Genomic DNA, 19,273 nt, shown 5'->3' on the forward strand with positions numbered 1-19,273 from the left:
TTCATGACTTAAAGAGTCAGGTGACTAGAGATTGAATGACTGTCCTCTAACCTTTATCAAACCCCGAGCGTTTGGATGATTTTAGAGGGACAACTTCTCCCCAGACTGAGTGATTCAGAGGTGGGATTTCTTGGGGTGAGTGGGTAAATCCTTGGGGCCAGCAATGTAATGAGGAAGCAAAGGCTGGCCATGGTCCTAGTTCGATTCCCTGAAGATCCCTACTTAACATGTGCGTGAAGTTCCCCCTTGTAAAGATCGTTCACATGCCAGACTTGGATTGTACTAGCAGCCATGGAAAGGGCATAGGGCACCCCAGGGCTTCCTGTTCTTTGTAGAGGGTAAAAAGAAAGAGACTTAGAACTTTAACTGACTTTCTGAGCTCATGTGGTGGTGACTGAGGTGAGACATGGTGAGCAACCTGTTAGAAAGAGCTTGTGTGGCCTAAGGTACGGCACTCAGCAAACTAGTAGTTCAACCAAGAGTACTCTGGCCTCAGGCAGTTAGCTTCTGCTCTGTAATTTTATCTCTGTCCTACAGAATGGAACAATGGTACCTCTCTTGCAGGATTCATGTGAGGCCTCGGTTTTGCAATATTTCACTTCCCTTTATTCTTATCTTTACTTATTTTGGTGTTGTATAGTTTTGAATGCTGTCTGGGAACTTAGGGAGAAGCAGTTCTGTAGAGATGGAATCTAGTACCCAGTGGGTATTGCATGAAAATCCCAGGATGTCCCGGAAGCTTTCCTCGGGTGGGTCCTTCTGTGGTTTTGTACCCACACCTTGTGGCCTGATGAATGAAGAAATAAGACTCACTTGAAAGAGCTCAGTTATTTACCCAATAGACATTGTGTTCTGAGCTCTGTGACTGCTCACAAGAGTTCACATATAGACAGACATAAGAGTTCCTGTTGAAAGGAAAGATTTCAGAAATAAGTGGCCAAAGAGAGCTTGGTGTCTAGATTAAAATTAGAAAGAAGTCAGCAAGGTATAGCCCTCAGGACAAGTCCAGAACACTACCTGTTTTTATAAATAAAGTTTTATTAGAACACAGACACTCCCATTTGTTTAAGGATCACTATGGCTGCTATCTTTATTTTCAATGGCAATTTTGATAAGCTGCAACAGAGATTGTGTGTCTCATAAAGGCAAAAAATATTTACTATTTGTCCTTTTTTTTATAGTATAGAATAGAGTTTATTCAGGGCATGAGGAGAGGAATTGAGAGAAAGGCAGAGAGAGAGAGAGAGAGAGAGAGAGAGAGAGAGAGAGAGAGAGAGAGAGAAGAAGAAGAAGAAGAAGAAGAAGAAGAAGAAGAAGAAGAAGAAGAAGAAGAAAAAGAAGAAGAAAAAGAAGAAGAAGGAGGAGGAAAAGAAGGAGGAGGAGGAGGAGGAAGAGGAGGAGGAGGGGGAGGAGGGGGAGGAGGGGGGGGAATGGGGAGATAGTGGGAAGAGGGTAAGGGAGCAAGGGCAAGAGAACAAGAAAGCACCTTTGTCCTTTTATAGTAAAATTTGCCAGCCTCTGACAAAAACATATTACTACCAGGAGGCTACATGACCTTCAAGATCATTTATACTCACAGTGCCTCTGATTCCTAGTGGATAAAAAGGATGGGCTGAGTAAGTTAACGCACACCTATAATCCAAGCACGTTTGAGCCAGCCTTGGCTACCTGGTGGGTTGGAGGCCAAACTGAGCTACGTAGCAAGATCTTTAATACATACATACATACATACATACATACATACATACATACATAAAGCAGAGGTATACTGTTTAAACTGGATGGCTCCTGTAAAGAGATTTGCATGCCCTAACCTTTAGCTGACAACTATCACAACTATTATTAGTGCCATTGATTGACAGCTAATCTTTTTGGGTTTTCAAAGTCCCCCCGGCAGATATCACTGCAGCTAAGATAGTCGCCTTTCCCTACCACCATTGTGGTTCCTTAAGATCAGACATCTCAATACTGTCAGCTCAGCATACTGTCCCATTCCTCCACACACTGTGTGGATATTTGGATGGGCATCACTGAGTATCTCCCAGTAGTCTGTGCATCCTATCTGGAGGAGGGGTGCTGAGAGAGGCAGTCTGTTAGATAGAATTAAATGTCAAGACTGCCAGCTGCTTCTTTCTCGAAATATGAGCTGAAGATTCTAAAAGGTGTGACCATCAATCAAGGTCTGAATAGTTTGAATTCACTTGCTGTTGTTGGGGTGGGGGTGGGGATTTAAAAATTTGGACAAAAAACAACCTCTTCACAAATAGCATGGAAAGTTATTTAGGGAGCTGAAAACCCCAGCAGCCTCCATTTGCCTCCTCAGAACAGTGGGAAATGCTTGCTCAATGTAAAGAGCATGCCTCATCCTGAAGTCCCATCACACAGGGGGTGATTTCCAAGAGAGAAGTGAAAAGAAAACAGAATCCCACAGCCCAACTTTTCAGAAGTGTCACAGTCATGCAGAAAGAAACCTTCCTCCTAGTCAACCTTTGCAGACTAGAAAAAGCCAACCTTAGACCAGCCTGGCTTCCTACCATGGGGCAGGACAGGGCTTTGGCAAGAGGGGATGCCTGTGAGGAAGGAAGGGTTTGGGTATGGCGATGTCTCCAGCTGAAGCCTCCTGCACACAAAAGCGACAAGTCTGTGTCACCCCCACCAGGAAGGCACAGGACACCTCCATCTATGGATTAAACAGCCCAAAATGGCCATTGCCGAGTGTTTACTTCATTAGCTCAGACTTGGCACAGAGAAACGCACTCTCCCTCATGCTCAGTCTTCAGTGGTCTAAGTGGGTTGTAGGGAGACAGGAATGGCCGAAAGTCTCAGGGCTTTCTTACCCAGAATGCCTCTGCTGGCACCACTGTCAGCTCACATACTCAGTCACACTTGCTTTCTTTTTGCCTAGACTCTGCCATTTACATTGAGGGAAGGACAGGGGCAGGCTTAGTGAGCACTTCCCTTCAGTAGTTCCCAGCCAGGGGTGCCAATGGGAGTCACTTACTGAGCTCTGTAAAGACATGGATGCCTAAGCCTTTGCTCAAAGGCCCACGGATCATTGACTCTATGGAGGAAAAGAGGGCAAGGAATAGTGTATGCTTAATATTTTCCAAGTGGTCATAATGCATTGAGACCTACTATGTGCTGGTCTCTCCTAGGGGAATAAAACAGAGAACACTGATCAATTGTCTGATCTAGTGGCACAAGTCAGATAACAAATAGGTGAATGGCCAAGATATTCTTTTATGATAATGCAACACACACACACACACACAGAGAGAGAGAGAGAGAGAGAGAGAGAGAGAGAGAGAGAGAGAGAAGGAGGGAAGGGAGGGAGGGAGGGAGAGGGAGAGGGAGAGGGAGAGAGAGAGGGAAAGAGAGAGAGGGAGAGTGGGAGAGGGAGAGGGAGAGGGAGAGTGGGAGAGAGAGACTTGAAGCTATAAAAGAATGAGGCTGGGGTAAGGCTACCTTGTAGTTTTGCTTGGACTGGTCTTGACTCAAACATTTGCTTCTTCGCTTGGTGAGCCCTCTTAGCTTTCAGGACTAGCTGCAAGGCCACGTTCCCAGCCCGGGATCCTTAGCCTCCTTACCTTCCTCAAACCCAGTTTTCATAGCTTTATGAATGCCAAGAAGTACACTCAGAACTGTAAGCCTCGTCTCAGGGAAGACCTTGGCTCCAGGATCCCTCAGCCCTCTACCTTTCACCTAGTGAACTTCAAACTGGGGACACCTTGAACTATTCCGGTTCTTTAAAAAAAAGTGATTTCCACTTGTTTCTTCCACTAATGTAAACTTCTTTGACCAACCTCTGAAGAAGTGTCCTATTGACAACATTTATGCTCCCTGGAAAGAAATTTCCAAAAGAAACTTCTTTCTTGCAAACTTTTTTTTCTGTCTACTTTTTTCCTTTAAAAAAAAATGAGATTAAAACACATAATAGAGTCATTGCAATCCTTAGGTTAGAGAATCATTATCCAGTAAGGCAGATTTCAATTATGTGTGCTCTGCACTTTAGGTAATAGGAGATTCCATTCAGAGAGGAGTTCAGGCAAGGTTTTTTTTATCTTCAAAGGGAATAGTAAATTTTGTTAATTTAACACAAACAATATGGCAGGTTATATAAAATGTGTGTTTTTCCTAAGGAGTATGGGTGTGTGTATGTGTGTGTGTGTGTGTGTGTGAGTGTGTGTATGTGAGTGTCTATATGTGAGTATGTGTATGAGTGTGTGTGTAGGTGTGAGTGTGTGTGTATGTATGTGTGCATGTGTTTAAGTATGTGTGTATGTGTGTGTATGTGTGCATGTGTATATTTGAGAAAGAGGGGAAGAAAGTAAGGGTGTGCCTATGGTGATATTTCATTCAAAAAAAAAAAAAAGGAAAGAAAAAAGAAAACCAGAAAAATAAGAAGTTATACTAACTTGAGGGACAAAGGAACATCCTTTAAGATGACAGGTTTTTGATAATTTCAATCAGTTTGCAGAGCTTAAACTGAGAGGTTAAATCAGTGGGGTCTTGTCCCCTCTTTCCTCTTCTCTGGTCCTTTGCATAAGAGGGGAAACCTAGCTCTTGGAATTGATGGCTCAGCAAGCTGGTCTTGCCCCAGGCCCACTCAGGAAGCAGGTAGTAAGAGTCCTTTAAAAGGCTTTTGTGGAGTTCTTCGTTGACTTATTTTAAGATTTATTTTTATGTGCATCAGTGCTTTTACTGCATGTATGTCTGTGTGAAGATGCCAGATCTTCTAGAACTGGAGTTACAGACAGATGTGAGCTGCCAGGTGGTTGTTGGGAATTGAATGCTGGGTCCTCTGGAAGAGCAGCCAGGGCTCTTAATCATTGAGCCATCTCTCCAGCCCCTGTCTTTTTTTGTTTTTGTTTTTAATGTTAAGATGCCATTGTCTTGATCTCACTTCCTCTTTGGTGTGATAAAAAAACAAAACAAAACAAAACAAAACAAAACAAAACAAAAAACCCCAAAAACCCAACAACCCAGATTTAAGGAGTTAGACCTCTATTGTCAACATCAAGATCTACCCTACAAACAGTATGCAAATCCCAACATACTTCTCATGCTAATAAATAACACACAGTGATAATGTCAGCTGTTGCATATTTCTCTACATGGTGAATTACCTGACTCTGAACTGTCAATCAATGCAAACATCCACTTGTCAGAGGGAAAAACAGCTTGCAATTCATCTATGATCTTATAGCCACAGACAAATCTGCTTTAAGTCACAGCTAAGACAACTGGGGATCAGCACAAGGAAGGGTGCAAGGGGAGATCAAAATCCATAGATTTCAGGTTGTTAGGAACTTAATCAATAGTTGAAAAACAAAGCTTGTCCGTCAATCAAAGTGCAATATACAGTGTGTGTGTGCGTGTGTGTGTGTGTGTGTGTGTGTGTGTGTGTGTGTGTGTGTGAGAGAGAGAGAGAGAGAGAGAGAGAGAGAGAGAGAGAGAGAGAGAGAGAGTTGGAGGGTTTACAATAGGATTTGGAAGGAAGGAGACATGAGAGCTTAGAGTGGAGGCTTCTGGTCATCTTGAAAGAATGCAGTGAATCCATTAAAACCACAAAATCCTGAGTGGTTATCTAGCCTACAAAAATGGAAGAGGTAAAATGGTGACTGACTGGATTAGCTTTCCTAAAGTGAGAGAGAATGATCTCCTTCTCCCATGAAAGCCAAGCCAGGATGGGGAGTTTGTACTTCATTTGCTCACGTACAAGTTCTTCTCAGAGGAATACTTTTGCTCAACACAGTACAGGGCTCACTTTCCTGGTGAGTAGGATGTCAGCTCCACCTGGGTAAATGAGCCCCACATGGTCTCTTCCCCTCCCTCCTCTAGCTTAGCTGTCTGGAAACAGGGCTGTTCATGGTTGCAGTATGGCTGTTCTGCCCCCAGCCTCACCTTCACATTCCAGAGAGAAGGAAAGCAGGAAAGGGGAAGGAAAGCCTCTGCCTTGGGAGGTACAAGATGAGAGAGAGCGTTCACAGGCAGCCCCCTATGTATTGCTGGCGGCAAGGCAATCTTAGCTAAAAGGATGGCCAAGAAGGCTGGTGTTTCTCCCAGACACATTGTCACCAAGAGAAAAATCAAGGTTCTGTTTCTTAAGGAAAAGGGAAAATGGCTATCAGAGCACAATCAACAACCTCTACACACAATGTCTAGCCACCCCTATATGCTATCATACAGGTTTCTGAGTAGGAGAGTTGCCTAGAAAAAGTAGCAACTTATTTTTGGGTAGATTGGGCATTATATGAAAGGGACATGGCAGGCAAGGGAAACATACCCAGGAGGATGGTTAGAAACTGTTGAGGGCATGAAGTGGACTTTTTGACTTGCATTCCAGATTTGATGATGCCAAGAGAGGCAAGCTATTATCCATTTCCCAAGAACAATCTTATGGTTTTGTGATAACTGCCCATCGGTAGACAAGATGGATGGTGTTGATAAAATGACTTCCGGGTGCACTATTTTCTCTCTATCCACAAAGCTAACATTTAGAGACAGATAGGAAAGGACTTACTGGAAGGAAGAAGCTAGTAAAGAAAACTCCAGAATTAGAAACACTGTAACAGCAACAAGCCCTGGAGTGTTACAATGTTTTAACACAGAAACCATCTGAGGGGCAGGAAAAGGATTGAGTGAGCCCAAAAGAGGGGATTCTACAGGAATCCTCCCTCTTGGAAACCGAGCTTCTCTTTCCAGGGATACAGTGAGCAAACCCTTGGAGCACATCTGTGCTTAAGAAGAATCGGGCTTGGAAACAATGCACATTCCTTTCCATGACTAATCATCCAGAACAAAGAAAGCACTGAGCCTATCAGCAGGAATCAGATCAGAGCAAAAGGAAAGAGAGAAAGCAAGGAATCCTATAGACCACTACCACCACCTTCTTCACCTTCTTCACCTTCTTCACCCTCTTCCCCTCCCCCTCCTTCTCCTCCTCCTCCTTCTTTTTGTATTTTTATTTACTAGTTAATTATATATACATATATATGTATATATATAATTATACATACATACGTATATATATGTATATATATATGCAGAATACAAATTTAAGGCTAGACAAGTATTGGGCTGTAAAAGCATACCCCTTTAAAGGTACCAACCATAGCACTAGAGAGAGTAGATACAGATAGGCTAAAAGATGCATCTGGCCTTGGGGGACCCAGGGTCATGGGGAGGCAGCTTATCCCAGTATCAATGCCGAAGTTCCTTCGAGCAGAGAGCACAGATCATGGAAGCTGATGGAAGGAGGAACTAACCCAGATGAGGGGTGAAGTCCACTTTGCATTTTAACGTTTAGTTGTTTGGTAGCTGCACAGATAGTTTGGAATTTTTTTTTAATGTTAGCCTGAAAAAGAGTTCCATCTTGGGGATGTGAGAAGGCTGGGAGAGGACCTGACATGTTGAGAGATCCAAGGGTGTCAACTGAATATCCTAGAGTGCTCTCTGCTAAGGAGAAGCAGCTGGAGGAGTGTGATGGAGAAACTGGATTAGTAATTGGATTGGTATGTAATTAGGCCCTGACCAGGTGAGATCAGATGACTGCACTCGTTTCTCTGAATGCTCAGAGTTCAATGCCGGTCCTTCCTATACAAACATGGCTTCCCGAGGACTGCCCTAGAATGCCGGCCTTTCTCTGTTGTCCAAAGTGCACAGGCAGTGAGGCTTGGTTTATTGGGCAGGGAAGAAGTTTTTCTCTTTCCTCTCACATCTTCAGATAGCCGCCACCCTTCATGAGGTGTCCTAGCATTTTATGATTAAAGAAGGGGGCATGTGGAAAGAAAAAGATTCGTTGAATGAGTCTAAGGCACAGAGTTCTGCTTCTGGTTCTGTTGTATTAGACAGAGATCAAGCTTTTGGATCAAGAGTCTTCTACCATAGCTCCTACAACATGTTTCTCCAATCTGGCTGTTGTCTGTTCTCCTGCCTGAGGTGGATGGAGTTCCTCAGGACCTCACGTTTGGCTCATATGACAGTGTGTTCCTGGCACCTACCCTAGGGGAAGCATAGAAGAGGCTCAGAGTTGCTTTCTCAACAGACTCTCTGGAGAGGTTCCTCACAGTCTGAAATAGTGGTAATTTGTTCTTATCTCCCTACTGGTTTGAGACTGGGTCATGATACTGCACACCCACAGAATAAGGCAGGGTGACTCTATCATCATAATAAAAGACCAAGGGAAGAAAGTCAAAGATAAATCAAGGTGTCTGAAAGAGCACTTTAAGGGACTCTTCTGAGATATGAAGGGCTTGCTACATCTAACTTTGTCTAGTTGTTTGATGCTGGACAGGCAATCTGAATTTGCATGTTTATGTGTACGAGTTTGAAGAGCTAACCCATTGCCAGTGGATAAAATCGTTGGCTGGAGAAGAGCACAAGCAATTTCACCCAGGAAACTGCTCAACTGCAGGGCCTCATGCCTGTGAACCCTGACAGGAGCAGCTCCTTCTGAAGTCAGTAACTGCTGCTTAGCCTAGCCCTTCCTAGACACTCAGCCCCCTCAGAGAAACAGGCTTTTGTATTTCCTTCCAGGGACAGGCTATATATACACGTACCTGAGAAGAGGTGCACATAGGTGTTTAAACACACACACATACACACATTTAAAAATAAGCTTGTTGAACAGAAACAATAGGAAAAAGTCAATATGAAGCAGGCAGGTGAGGGGATCCTGAAGTAAAATGCTGGAGTAAGAAGTAAAGGTTTGTAGATGAGCCATCATCAATGCAGAAACAGGGTGTGGGGCTCAGTCCACATAAATGACAGGAAAGAGTAGGGTCTCTGTGTGACCATTACAATGGACATTCCCCAGAGTTGACAGGCACATATGCAGTGTCACAGGAAGCTGTAACTGTTGCTCAAATGAAACAAATCCCTGAGGCCTGTCCTCCAGGGACACTCGAGGTGACACACTCTCTTAGAGGCTCAGTGGAATTTGTCTACCATTGCCTTGAGTATTTCCAGAGCCCTCCCACATTAATTTCTGTTACTTTATTCTATCTAAGCCAAAAAAACATGGTATATGTTCACCAAGCGATCCAAGCTAAGATGCAGCAGAGGCTCTTGGGAGCTTCTGAACAGTTACCATAGTCCCAGATATACTTTGGCCAATATCTCCTCCTTATTAGAGATGGTCTTGGCAGGGAATCTGGGTGAGGTTAGCTTGGAAGAGTTAGTTGGATGGACTGCAGGAAAACATGGTGAATGGTTAGTCCTTTCTTCCGAGAACACCAAATATTGCCTGCGATTGAGGAAAAGGAGAAAGTTAGAATGTGGTATTAGTGAGTAAATTGCCAAGAAGTCACCAATTCCACACATTTATAGACCACTAAGTTCCTGGCTTTATAAGTATATTATGTTACAAATGTAGGACACATATACAGAGAGGGGTGCAGAGAGAGAGAGGAGTCAGAGAGAAGGAGAGAGAGAGAGAGACAGAGAGACAGAGAGAGACAAATACACACAGAGACACAGAGGAGACAGAGAGAGAGAGAGAGAGAGAGAGAGAGAGAGAGAGAGAGAGAGAGCGAAATAGAGGATAGCCTGTGACAGAATTCACAGATGAAAGGAACTGTGGTATAAAAGATTGCACTTCTTAGTTCCCATGAAGTCTCCAGGAGGGAAGTTTCTCTCTATCCACTCCCTTTGCAGAAAACTAGGTATATCAAATGTAAGGTGCTAAGACACTAGAGAGATGGCTGCTCTGGTAGGCTGTGTGGGAGAATAGGACCTGTTGAGAATCATGAGGCTCAGCACATGGCCTATGGGTTTGTAGATGTATGAGTTCCACTCTCATGATGGAACTAAATTAATCCAATTCAAAGAATAATGAACAAGAGTGAATATTATCAATTGGTTGATTTACAAGGGATACAAGCATATCTTCTAATGACCAAAATGATCTTGTCCACTCATGGCAGACTACTTTGCGTTTCAAAGACCCTTGGAGAACTCAGAGAAGATTGCTTATTGGGGATGCAATTAGGGCCCAGAGGTTAGAAGCCCTTCAAGTATACCATCTCTGCCTTATATTCTAATTGAATTGAACACACACACACACACACACACACACACACACACGCATACACACACACACACACACACACACACACTGCTACTATATGTCATGTTTAAAGTTTTGAGCTAAAGAAGAATTACTGCTGTTGAATTATGACTCTGGCCATGCTCATTTCTAGAAACCATACACAAATTATTAGACACACTCCAAAGCTAAGAATTTCTTAAAGAAGTCTTTGTCACCATGACTGCTGTTGGACATTAGACAAATATCTTCAGTTATTCATTTAATAGTCATACATAATTTTGTATGTATTTCTTTTACATTGTAAAGCTCATTTGAATTTTATATAGATATAATTTTTTACTTTTTTATATTTTGAAATCATAATTACATCATTTCCTTCCTTATATTTCCTCCCTCCAATCCATCTCATCCAAACCCCTTACTCTCTCTCAAATTCATGGCCTCTTTTTCATGGCCTTTAATTAGTTGTTATATTAATTCTTTAATTAATTGTTGTTTTATATATATATGTATATATTTATACGTATATTATATATATTCCTAGATACATGAGGACAATTTCTTATATGAGCTCTACAAGCTTCGACAATTACAGAGTTGTGTAACTCCACAATCAAAATGCAAAGCATTACATCAGCTCCCCACCAGAGAAACACTGTGTTGAATGACATTTTCAAAATACATTTCTTCTAAATAGAACCAACAACAGTTAGTTGTCACTCAGCAGGTCATATTTTCTAACCTTTTCTACAACATACTGCCATGCTTGCCAATGGGGAGAATAAATCTTTCTGACACGCAGGCACATGTTTGCCTACCTACAAGTGAGCCTTTTAAGCTCCTTTGATCTGTGAACATAAAGCAAAACAAAAAGTCGACAGATATCCTAAGGACATTTTCCCCAGAGAGTTGGAGACAAGGCCCATCCAAATGTGATACAATAACTCTGAAGGCTGGGGAAGAGAACTGCTTAGCCATATCTTCCATTCATTTCCTTCCTTGAAACAAGCCACATCCACAGAGATGACCCCTAACCTCCAAGCACAAGCTGCATGCCACCTGCATTTCAGAGAATAGCCCCAGAGAGACAAATAAAACCTACACCCGTTTCGACTGTGCAAGTTAGTGTCTGAATTCAATACTAAAGCTTTTTTGTTTGTTTCATTTGGTTTTATTTTAATGATGGCTTTTTTTAAGATGGGGCCAGGCATGGTGGCTTAGAGGGTAAGGCACTTGTGGCCAAGCCTACTCACCTGAGCTGAATCCCTGAAGCCCACATGGAAGAAGCAGAGAACCAACTCACTAGATTTGTATTCTGCCCTCCATATGTGCACTGTGACCATGTGTGCACTGTGGCACAAATCCACACATGCACATACAGACTTGTGCAACACATGAACACAAGAGATAATGTAAAGCAATTTTAAGACTTTCTTATACATTTATAAAATAGTGTCTATCCATGCTGGATCTGGAGATTTTAAGCAATTCAAAACTCCAGTTGTCTCTTGGTAGGTCTAAAAAATTGTTCTGATTTTTCAAGACAAGATCTCTCTACGAAGCCCCAGCTGTCCTGGAGCCCACTCTGTAGGCCGAGCTGGCATGAAATTCACAGAAACCCGCCTACCTCTGCCTCCCTAATGCTGGGATTGAAGATGTGTGCTGTCACTCATGGCTAAAATTTTTATTTTATTTTATGTGCATGAGTGTTTTGCCTGCATCTATGTCTGTGCACCATGAGTGTGCTCAGACTGGTGCCTGAAGTGTGTGTGCATGCCTGGTGCCTGTGACTCCCTGGAATTGGAGTTATAGACAATTGTGAGCCCCATGTAGGTGCTGGGAATTGACCCAGGTCTTCTGGGAGAACAACCAGTGTCTTAATCACTGAGCCATCTCGTCAGCCCCATATTGAAGATTCTGATGCACATTCAATTAGCTGTTTCAAATGTGGCCAAGTCTTATAACCAGATGATGGTTTTTTGGCCACTAGCAGCTGTCAGACTATTTCTTTTAAACAAATGGGAGAAATGACGTTCGTAAGATAAATGGAAATCAGAAGGGCATGTGGAAGGGACCTAGGGTCTGGTTACCAGGCATCTGGTCACCTCTTTTGGGCCTTACTGCTGACATAGGGCATGACAAGACAGAGCATTCCTTGCTTTAAGAACACACTACTCCACCAGCAGGATATATGTGGAGACCCCATACTTCCTGCCAGCCCCAGGACACTGTTCAACATTACCTGCACTGAAAAGCTCAGCAGGCTACCTGCTTCATTTTGTTGGGCAATTAGAAACTGCATTTTAAATCTCAAAGTCTCCATCTGGGTTCAGAAAGAACAGGAAAACTATTAAAGGCTCGCTCCAGAGGGACCTATAACGAGGTCCTTTTGTAAATAAGGAGAGGACAGTCAGTGTCCTTACCCCATCCTGCCTTCCTGTTGTTCTCCCACACACACCCCTCCTTCTGTTCCCTTGGCACTCCTTCACGTGCTCACACTTTTCCTGATCCTCACCTCCTCCTTGCCTCACCCCCTGTTGAGAATGGAGCTCAGGGAGAAACCTCAGGAGCAGAGCAAAGGGCTTCTTAACATGGAGCATCTTGCCACAAAACATTGGCAACCTTCATGGAATGGAGAGCACAGTTCTTCTCTTTCCTGTGAGGATGAATATTCATTGCTCTGTTTCAGGATGGCCAGGAGTCAGGGAGGAAAAGTGGAGATCTGTCCCTAGCATGCTGACTCACTGTGACTCTTCCAATACCACTCACCAGAATGACCTTCAATTCAAATGAGAACCACAAAATACCAGTAATTTTATTTGGGGGAATATTTATATTTTGGTACAGTAGGTGAATTCCTAATGAAAGGGCATTATTACAAGCATTTCCCTCCAAATCCCACAGTTTCATCTCTGTGCTTCGTGTTTATCATTATTTTTTAAATTCACCCACTCCCTATTTCATCATAACTGACTCCCACGACTGTAATCTCTCAGAGAAGATAAAAGTTCCAGATCGCTTTTAAAACGAATCAGCCCAATGCCTTCCTCCTCAAACTGTGCTTCCTGACTTAGTGCCCAGTGAGTCCAGTGACTGAGTGCATAGTGTTAAGAGCAAATTGTTCTCTGCTCAAACAAATAGGCTGACAAGTATTCAGTAGTCTTCTTTCCTGTTGATACAAAAAGGATGGACTGACTTTCTAAGGTTAAAAGAGGGCAGAGCGAGCCTGCAGCCTGTTCCTAGTGCAGGAGCCTATCCGTGAAAATCTTTAGACTTTTCAGGAATCTGTTTCCTGACTGGGCTGGAGACCTTTGTGGTACTTGGAGAATGGCATCAGTGTAGACAACACAGCATCTGAAGGCTAGCCAGAGACCAACTGCTCACAAGGGATTGTGTGCAGGGTACCTCGTGTGGTAGCTAGCTGTACCGTGTGCCCTTGAGGGGTAAGAAGTAGATAGGATAGGAGGGCGAGGCTCTTCCCTAGAACTTGTGAGGATACTGCCAATTATGTTCATCACATGCCAAAAGTCTTCCATGACCTGGATCATGTAAGATAAAAGTACACACATTTAGGGTTCACATGGAGGATTTACATCCAAGAACTGTTTCCTCCCTCAAAGCATCTTATTGAGCAGCTACTTTGAGCCAAGCATGTGGTAGAATCAAGAGACACAGCATTGGACAAAACAACAACAACAACAAAATGGGTTCTTATCCCCCACCGTCTCAACCTTCCTAATGCTACAACTCTTTAAAACAGTTCCTTATGTTGTGGTGACCTCCAATCATAAGATTATTTTTGTTGCTACCTCATAACTGCATTTTGCTACTGTTATGAAGCATAATGTAAATGTCTGTGTTTCTTGAGGGTCTTAGGTGACACCCATGAGAGGATCGGTCAATCCCCACCAAGGGATCACAACCCACAGGTTGAAAACCACTGGTCTAGAAAAAAATTGCAAGCAGTGGTCTGTCAATGTTGATACATCACTGTCCTAGCATTTGTACCTTTGGGTTTCTCAGACAAATGACCTCCAGTGTTAAATAGGGACAAGTCTTTCAGTCTCTTACACAAGCAAATGTAGCTCCTACAAGCTTTCCCATCCTTCACTTCAACTCCCTGCTTCCCTAAGCAGTCAGGTATAAATATAGGCAGGAGAGCCATCTTCAACACAGGAAAAGAGGCATGGAGGAAGTCTTAAACTCAAAAGCTATCACTACACGCACTTAGTAAACTCATTGGCTCTTTCAGTGTATACGTCCTTGCCCTGCGACAAGACCAGCACAGCCTGAAAGGATTAAAGCCTTGGGTTTGAACTTGTAGAGCAGAGGCCAAGATGCCTATCAGTGGTAATCGGCAGTGTCGGTTTGCAAAATAGAAGTAACTGCCAGTATCAATCCACTGATCGTGGTCTCCCACCCATCAAGGGCACACTGTTTAATATACTTTCTCACACTCTACTTTAAGCCTGCAAACATATGGGAACATGCAAGCTCCCATTTGACACATGGAAGCAGCAGACCTCAAACATAACTTGCTCAGTCTTCTTCGGCCACCAATGAGTAGGGTTCAAGGCCAGATCCCTCAGGCTCCAAAAAGATCTCCCTTCCATAATCCTCCAGCTGTCCACTTGAAAATTTCAATTCTTCCTTTCTGCATGTTACTTTAATACACGTGTAACAGGTGGGAAACTGCCTTACAGCCTGCTGGGTTTCTTCAGGGGTCGGGAAGCAGCCTGCAATGGCCACCAAGTAGAGGATTTCTGCTGTTCCCAGATACAGGGCTTCCAGTCAATCACCAGTCCTCAAGTCTGTCTTGCCTCTGGCACAGAAATCCTGCAGCTGCCTAGATGCCTGTGGGTGTATTTTTAGAACTAGAGAGGGTGTGTGGGCGGTATGTATTTGGGGTGCTCTAGGTTCTATTAATAATACTTTTTGCTGAGGACACCCAGAATTTTAACTCAGCTAAGTTCAAGATGGATTTCCTCTGAAGGTGAGCTTGCCCTTCAGCGTCCCCCCAACCCCCTTCCCAGCATCTCTTCTCTTCTGAGTTACATTGTTGTTCTTCCACTCCCAAGGGCGGCTCCTAGCACCTGGCCCTCAAAGACAGGGGCATTGATAGCTAGCAGCTGCCTCAATTGATTGCTCTCCAAGAAGGCCAAGGGGGAAGCAAGGCTGATGCTCCTTGACCTGTGTAGGGGTTGGCTGTGTTCCCTGAGATCCTTTAGCAGAAGAGGCCTTCTGTTTTTAAGATCTGACCAAAAGTCCATGGGTGGATCCTCTGCTTTTTAAAACTTCCTGGGGTCACTGACTTTATTCTAGGGCACATAAAACACTCTTTTAAGGAATGAGAAGATATTGCTTCCCCGCCTTTTGGCTAAGATCAAGTGTTGGAATGAGAGGATAGAAAGCCCAAACTGTTGGAAATTATTTTTAAGGTGTTGAACTAAGTTAAGATATTAGGATATAGACACATAAAATCTCTGTCTTTGAGAATGTAATGGTGGCATTTATATTTAAAATAAAAATCTTTGCTCAAAATATGTCTTCCCGTTACCAGATTATTGGTGACAATCTGAGGTTAGTTTTATGTTAGGAGAGCCACTATTAATATATAAAAAGGAGTCACCAATCCCTAATGTCAAGCTAAGACAAAAATATTAAATAATAACAGTGGGAATAAACTAAAACATCTTCAGTTTCAAAATCTGTGATAATGTTCCTGTCCACAATTTCCCATGTAAGAGAGAGCACGTGACAGAAGAGGGGCACCTATTGCCAGCCACAACCTTTTAAGTACTTTTTAAATAGCTAAACAAACAAACAAACAAAAAAAAAAACAAAAAGTCAGTGTGTTCCAGCATGCCCGTTAGCTACACATTCTCAAATCAAGCTCTCTAGCATGATCTAGGAATAAGTGCTTATTTTAACTACATTGGAGTAAAACAGAAAACCACTTTGGTTTGGGGCAGGCTCTCCAGACAGTGGCAGGCACTAACAACCTTCAAGAATCCCTTTCAGTCTCAACAGCCTCTCAGCCAAAGGGACTCTACCAGCCACCAGAAAACTCCAGAGAATCACTATTGCTCTGTCCAATGCCACAGCCTTTCCTGAATGAAGGCGGGTCGAGAAAACCCTTGCTCCAAAATACGCTCCTATAACGCTGTGACTCTAGGGATCAGAGCCTGCTGGCCACCTAGCAAACATGGAAACACGCCAAGAGGCTCTTCTGTCCCCACCTCCAGTCTGACAGCAGCAGTGCCCAGCTTTTGTTTAATGCCCACCCTCATTCTCGGAGATGCAAAGCAAGGCCTCTCCCTCAGCCCTCATCACATCCTACATTTGCCTGGGGTGCTGAAAGATCCCACATTTTGTTAGTAAGAATTACGTGAGGGAAGCAGGACTTGCATTTGCTGAACACACAAGCTCTCTTTCTAAATTACTAAGCCCCAAGCCAGAAGAAACAACAACAAACCAGGGGCATACCCCTACTCACTGTATGAAGGATAAATGTTAGTGGGCATTATTTATTATTATAATATTACTATAGTAGCATAGCATATTAATAATATTATAATAATTAATATTTTAGTTCTCAGATCAATTTGCTGAAGATCTTTAAATAGAGTGTGTATATTTAATATTTGATTACTGAGTCAATACACAAAGGAGTGATGTCAGGCTCCACAGGTCTCCTTTAAGTTGAACATCGGTATGAAGGGAGAGACACAAAAGTAGGTTTAGAGATTCCTAACCTTGGAATACCTCCTCCCCAAACTGCACCAACCTTGAAATTGCTTCGGATTGAGGATTTAGAATGTATGAACTGACAGGGTATGCCCGTGTTTTCTCTTCATATCACCCTCCTCTGATGTACCTCAACAGCTTACCTTGCTCAAAGTGAGCTCATATGTGAGCCTGTCAGTGGTAATACAGGCTACCTCTTTCATGGTCTTGGAATATCCTTATCTGGTGCAGCACAGACTCAGCACAAGCGATGGAAACTGGCTTTTATATGCAAGAAACTCAGCAATGAGACATTTAAAGCATCAATGAGTAGATACAACTCCAGGTCAAACTGAGAACTGCTGGAGACTATGTCCTGGTTCTGACTCCCCACTGCGTAGGTGTGCGATGTGAACACATCATTTTATCCTCAGAGGCCTTAGGACCTCACTTTAAACAGAAGGGAGCAGAGGGAGGAAACACAGGGGCCGGATGAGTTTACAGGTTTCTGCCAGAACAAATCCACTCCCACCCACTATGGTACTAAAATTCTATGGTTCTGTAGTTTACGATAGGCCCTCGGATGGCTAGCCACATTAGCAGCTGAGTTTGCAAGAACTCAGGGAGTCAATATGAACTAGTATAACTTTTTATAAGTTAGTATTGATCCCTAACCAAAACCCTTATATTCAGAAACGAAGACTGGAAACAAAGCAAAGCAAAACCACACAATAGTTTTCTTTCTCTTTAAAGGGAAACTGCAGAGGATGCAGAAGGCAATGAAGATGGTCAAAGATGAGGATGGGCCCCTCAACGCTGCTGCGAAAAGCATCCCCTCCTTTTCCCACTGCCTACAGCCCGACGCTTCCCGAGGGAAGACTCCCCAAAGACACCCCTTCCCGGAAGCCCTCCGGGGCCCCTTTTCCCAGTTCCGGTATGAACCTTCTCCGGGAGACCTTGAAGGATTCCCCGAAGTCTTCGAGGGAGCAGGGTCCCGGAAACGGAAGAGCATGCCCACAAAGGTGCCTTACAATCACCCTGCAGAAGAAGCCTCAATTGCTCAGGAAAGCAAGAGCCTGGGCCCTCCGAACCTAGCCCTGCTTTTCCCACAGCCACAGCGCCCCAAGTGCGACTCCCAGATGATTGACCTGTGCAATGTGGGCTTGCAGTTCTACCGCACCCTGGAGCACCTGGGGGGCAAACCCATCAAGCAGGAGCCGGTGAAACCCAGCGCCATGTGGCCCCAGCCCACACCTCCTGCCTTCCTGCCTGCACCTTACCCCTACTACCCCAAAGTCCACCCGGGACTCATGTTCCCCTTCTTCGTGCCCTCGTCCTCACCCTTTCCCTTCAGCAGGCACACCTTCCTGCCCAAGCAGCCCTCCGAGCCAGTGTTACCTCGCAAAGTGGAGCCCCTGGAGAGCGAGGAGACCAAGCAGAAGGTGGAGAGGGTGGACGTGAACGTCCAGATCGATGACAGCTACTACGTGGATGTGGGTGGGTCTCAGAAGCGCTGGCAGTGCCCCACCTGTGACAAGTCCTACACCTCCAAGTACAACCTGGTGACCCACATCCTGGGCCACAGTGGGATCAAGCCGCATGCGTGCTCCCGTTGCGGGAAGCTCTTCAAACAGCTCAGCCATCTGCACACCCACATGCTGACACACCAGGGCACGCGGCCCCACAAATGCCAGGTGTGTCACAAGGCCTTCACCCAGACCAGCCACCTGAAGCGCCACATGATGCAGCACAGCGAGGTGAAGCCACACAACTGTCGCGTGTGCAGTCGGGGCTTTGCCTATCCCAGCGAGCTCAAGGCCCACGAGGCCAAACACGCCAGCGGGCGCGAGAACATATGCGTGGAGTGCGGCCTCGACTTCCCCACCCTGGCTCAGCTGAAGAGGCACCTCACTACGCATCGGGGCCCCATCCAGTACAACTGCTCGGAGTGCGACAAGACCTTCCAGTACCCAAGTCAGCTGCAGAATCATATGATGAAGCATAAGGACATCCGTCCCTACATCTGCTCCGAGTGCGGCATGGAGTTCGTGCAACCCCATCACCTCAAGCAACACTCACTCACCCACAAGGTATGGGAGGTGGGGGAGGGGCGAACGGGGCAGCCGCCGGGTGGGCTTCTGGGTCACCAGGAAAGGAACAGAGCTGGGGGTAGGGTCTATGGCCCTGCTCCTACCTAAAATGCAAAGGAGTTCTGTGACCCTGGCTAATATGCTCCCTTAACCTGAACCCCAAGGCCCTTTCCCACCTCACATAGCAAACAGTGAGAGACCTGCCAGTACGCAATCAATTAAGTCCTTTCCTGGAATAGCCTTAGAGCCTAAGGTGGGACTGGAAATGACCAATGCAGACATTTGGAGAGGACAGTGAGGAAGGATGAAGGAAGCAGCTGGCGGCTGTGATATTTCTGCTTAACCCCCAAGAAGCCCTGGAATTTTGTCTCTAGAAACTTCTTTTAGGGCACGAGCAAAAAACCCA

The 19,273-nt window shown here is 44.5% G+C and overlaps 1 protein-coding gene across 2 annotated transcripts in view; it reads left to right on the forward strand.

The window, feature by feature from the left end:
* The window catches only part of Znf366 (zinc finger protein 366), a 64,104-nt gene that overhangs the window by 26,017 nt on the left and 18,814 nt on the right, over positions 1-19,273 (forward strand). For both annotated transcript variants that reach the window (XM_031360080.1, XM_031360079.1), the window contains exon 2: positions 17,531-18,867. In XM_031360080.1, coding sequence (XP_031215940.1) covers positions 17,545-18,867 — 1,323 coding nt within the window. In that variant the 5' untranslated portion in view covers positions 17,531-17,544. The remainder of the gene's footprint in view (positions 1-17,530; positions 18,868-19,273) is intronic.

This window comes from Mastomys coucha, unplaced genomic scaffold, assembly GCF_008632895.1.
Source record: "Mastomys coucha isolate ucsf_1 unplaced genomic scaffold, UCSF_Mcou_1 pScaffold8, whole genome shotgun sequence".
NCBI classification, from domain to species: Eukaryota; Metazoa; Chordata; class Mammalia; order Rodentia; family Muridae; genus Mastomys; species Mastomys coucha.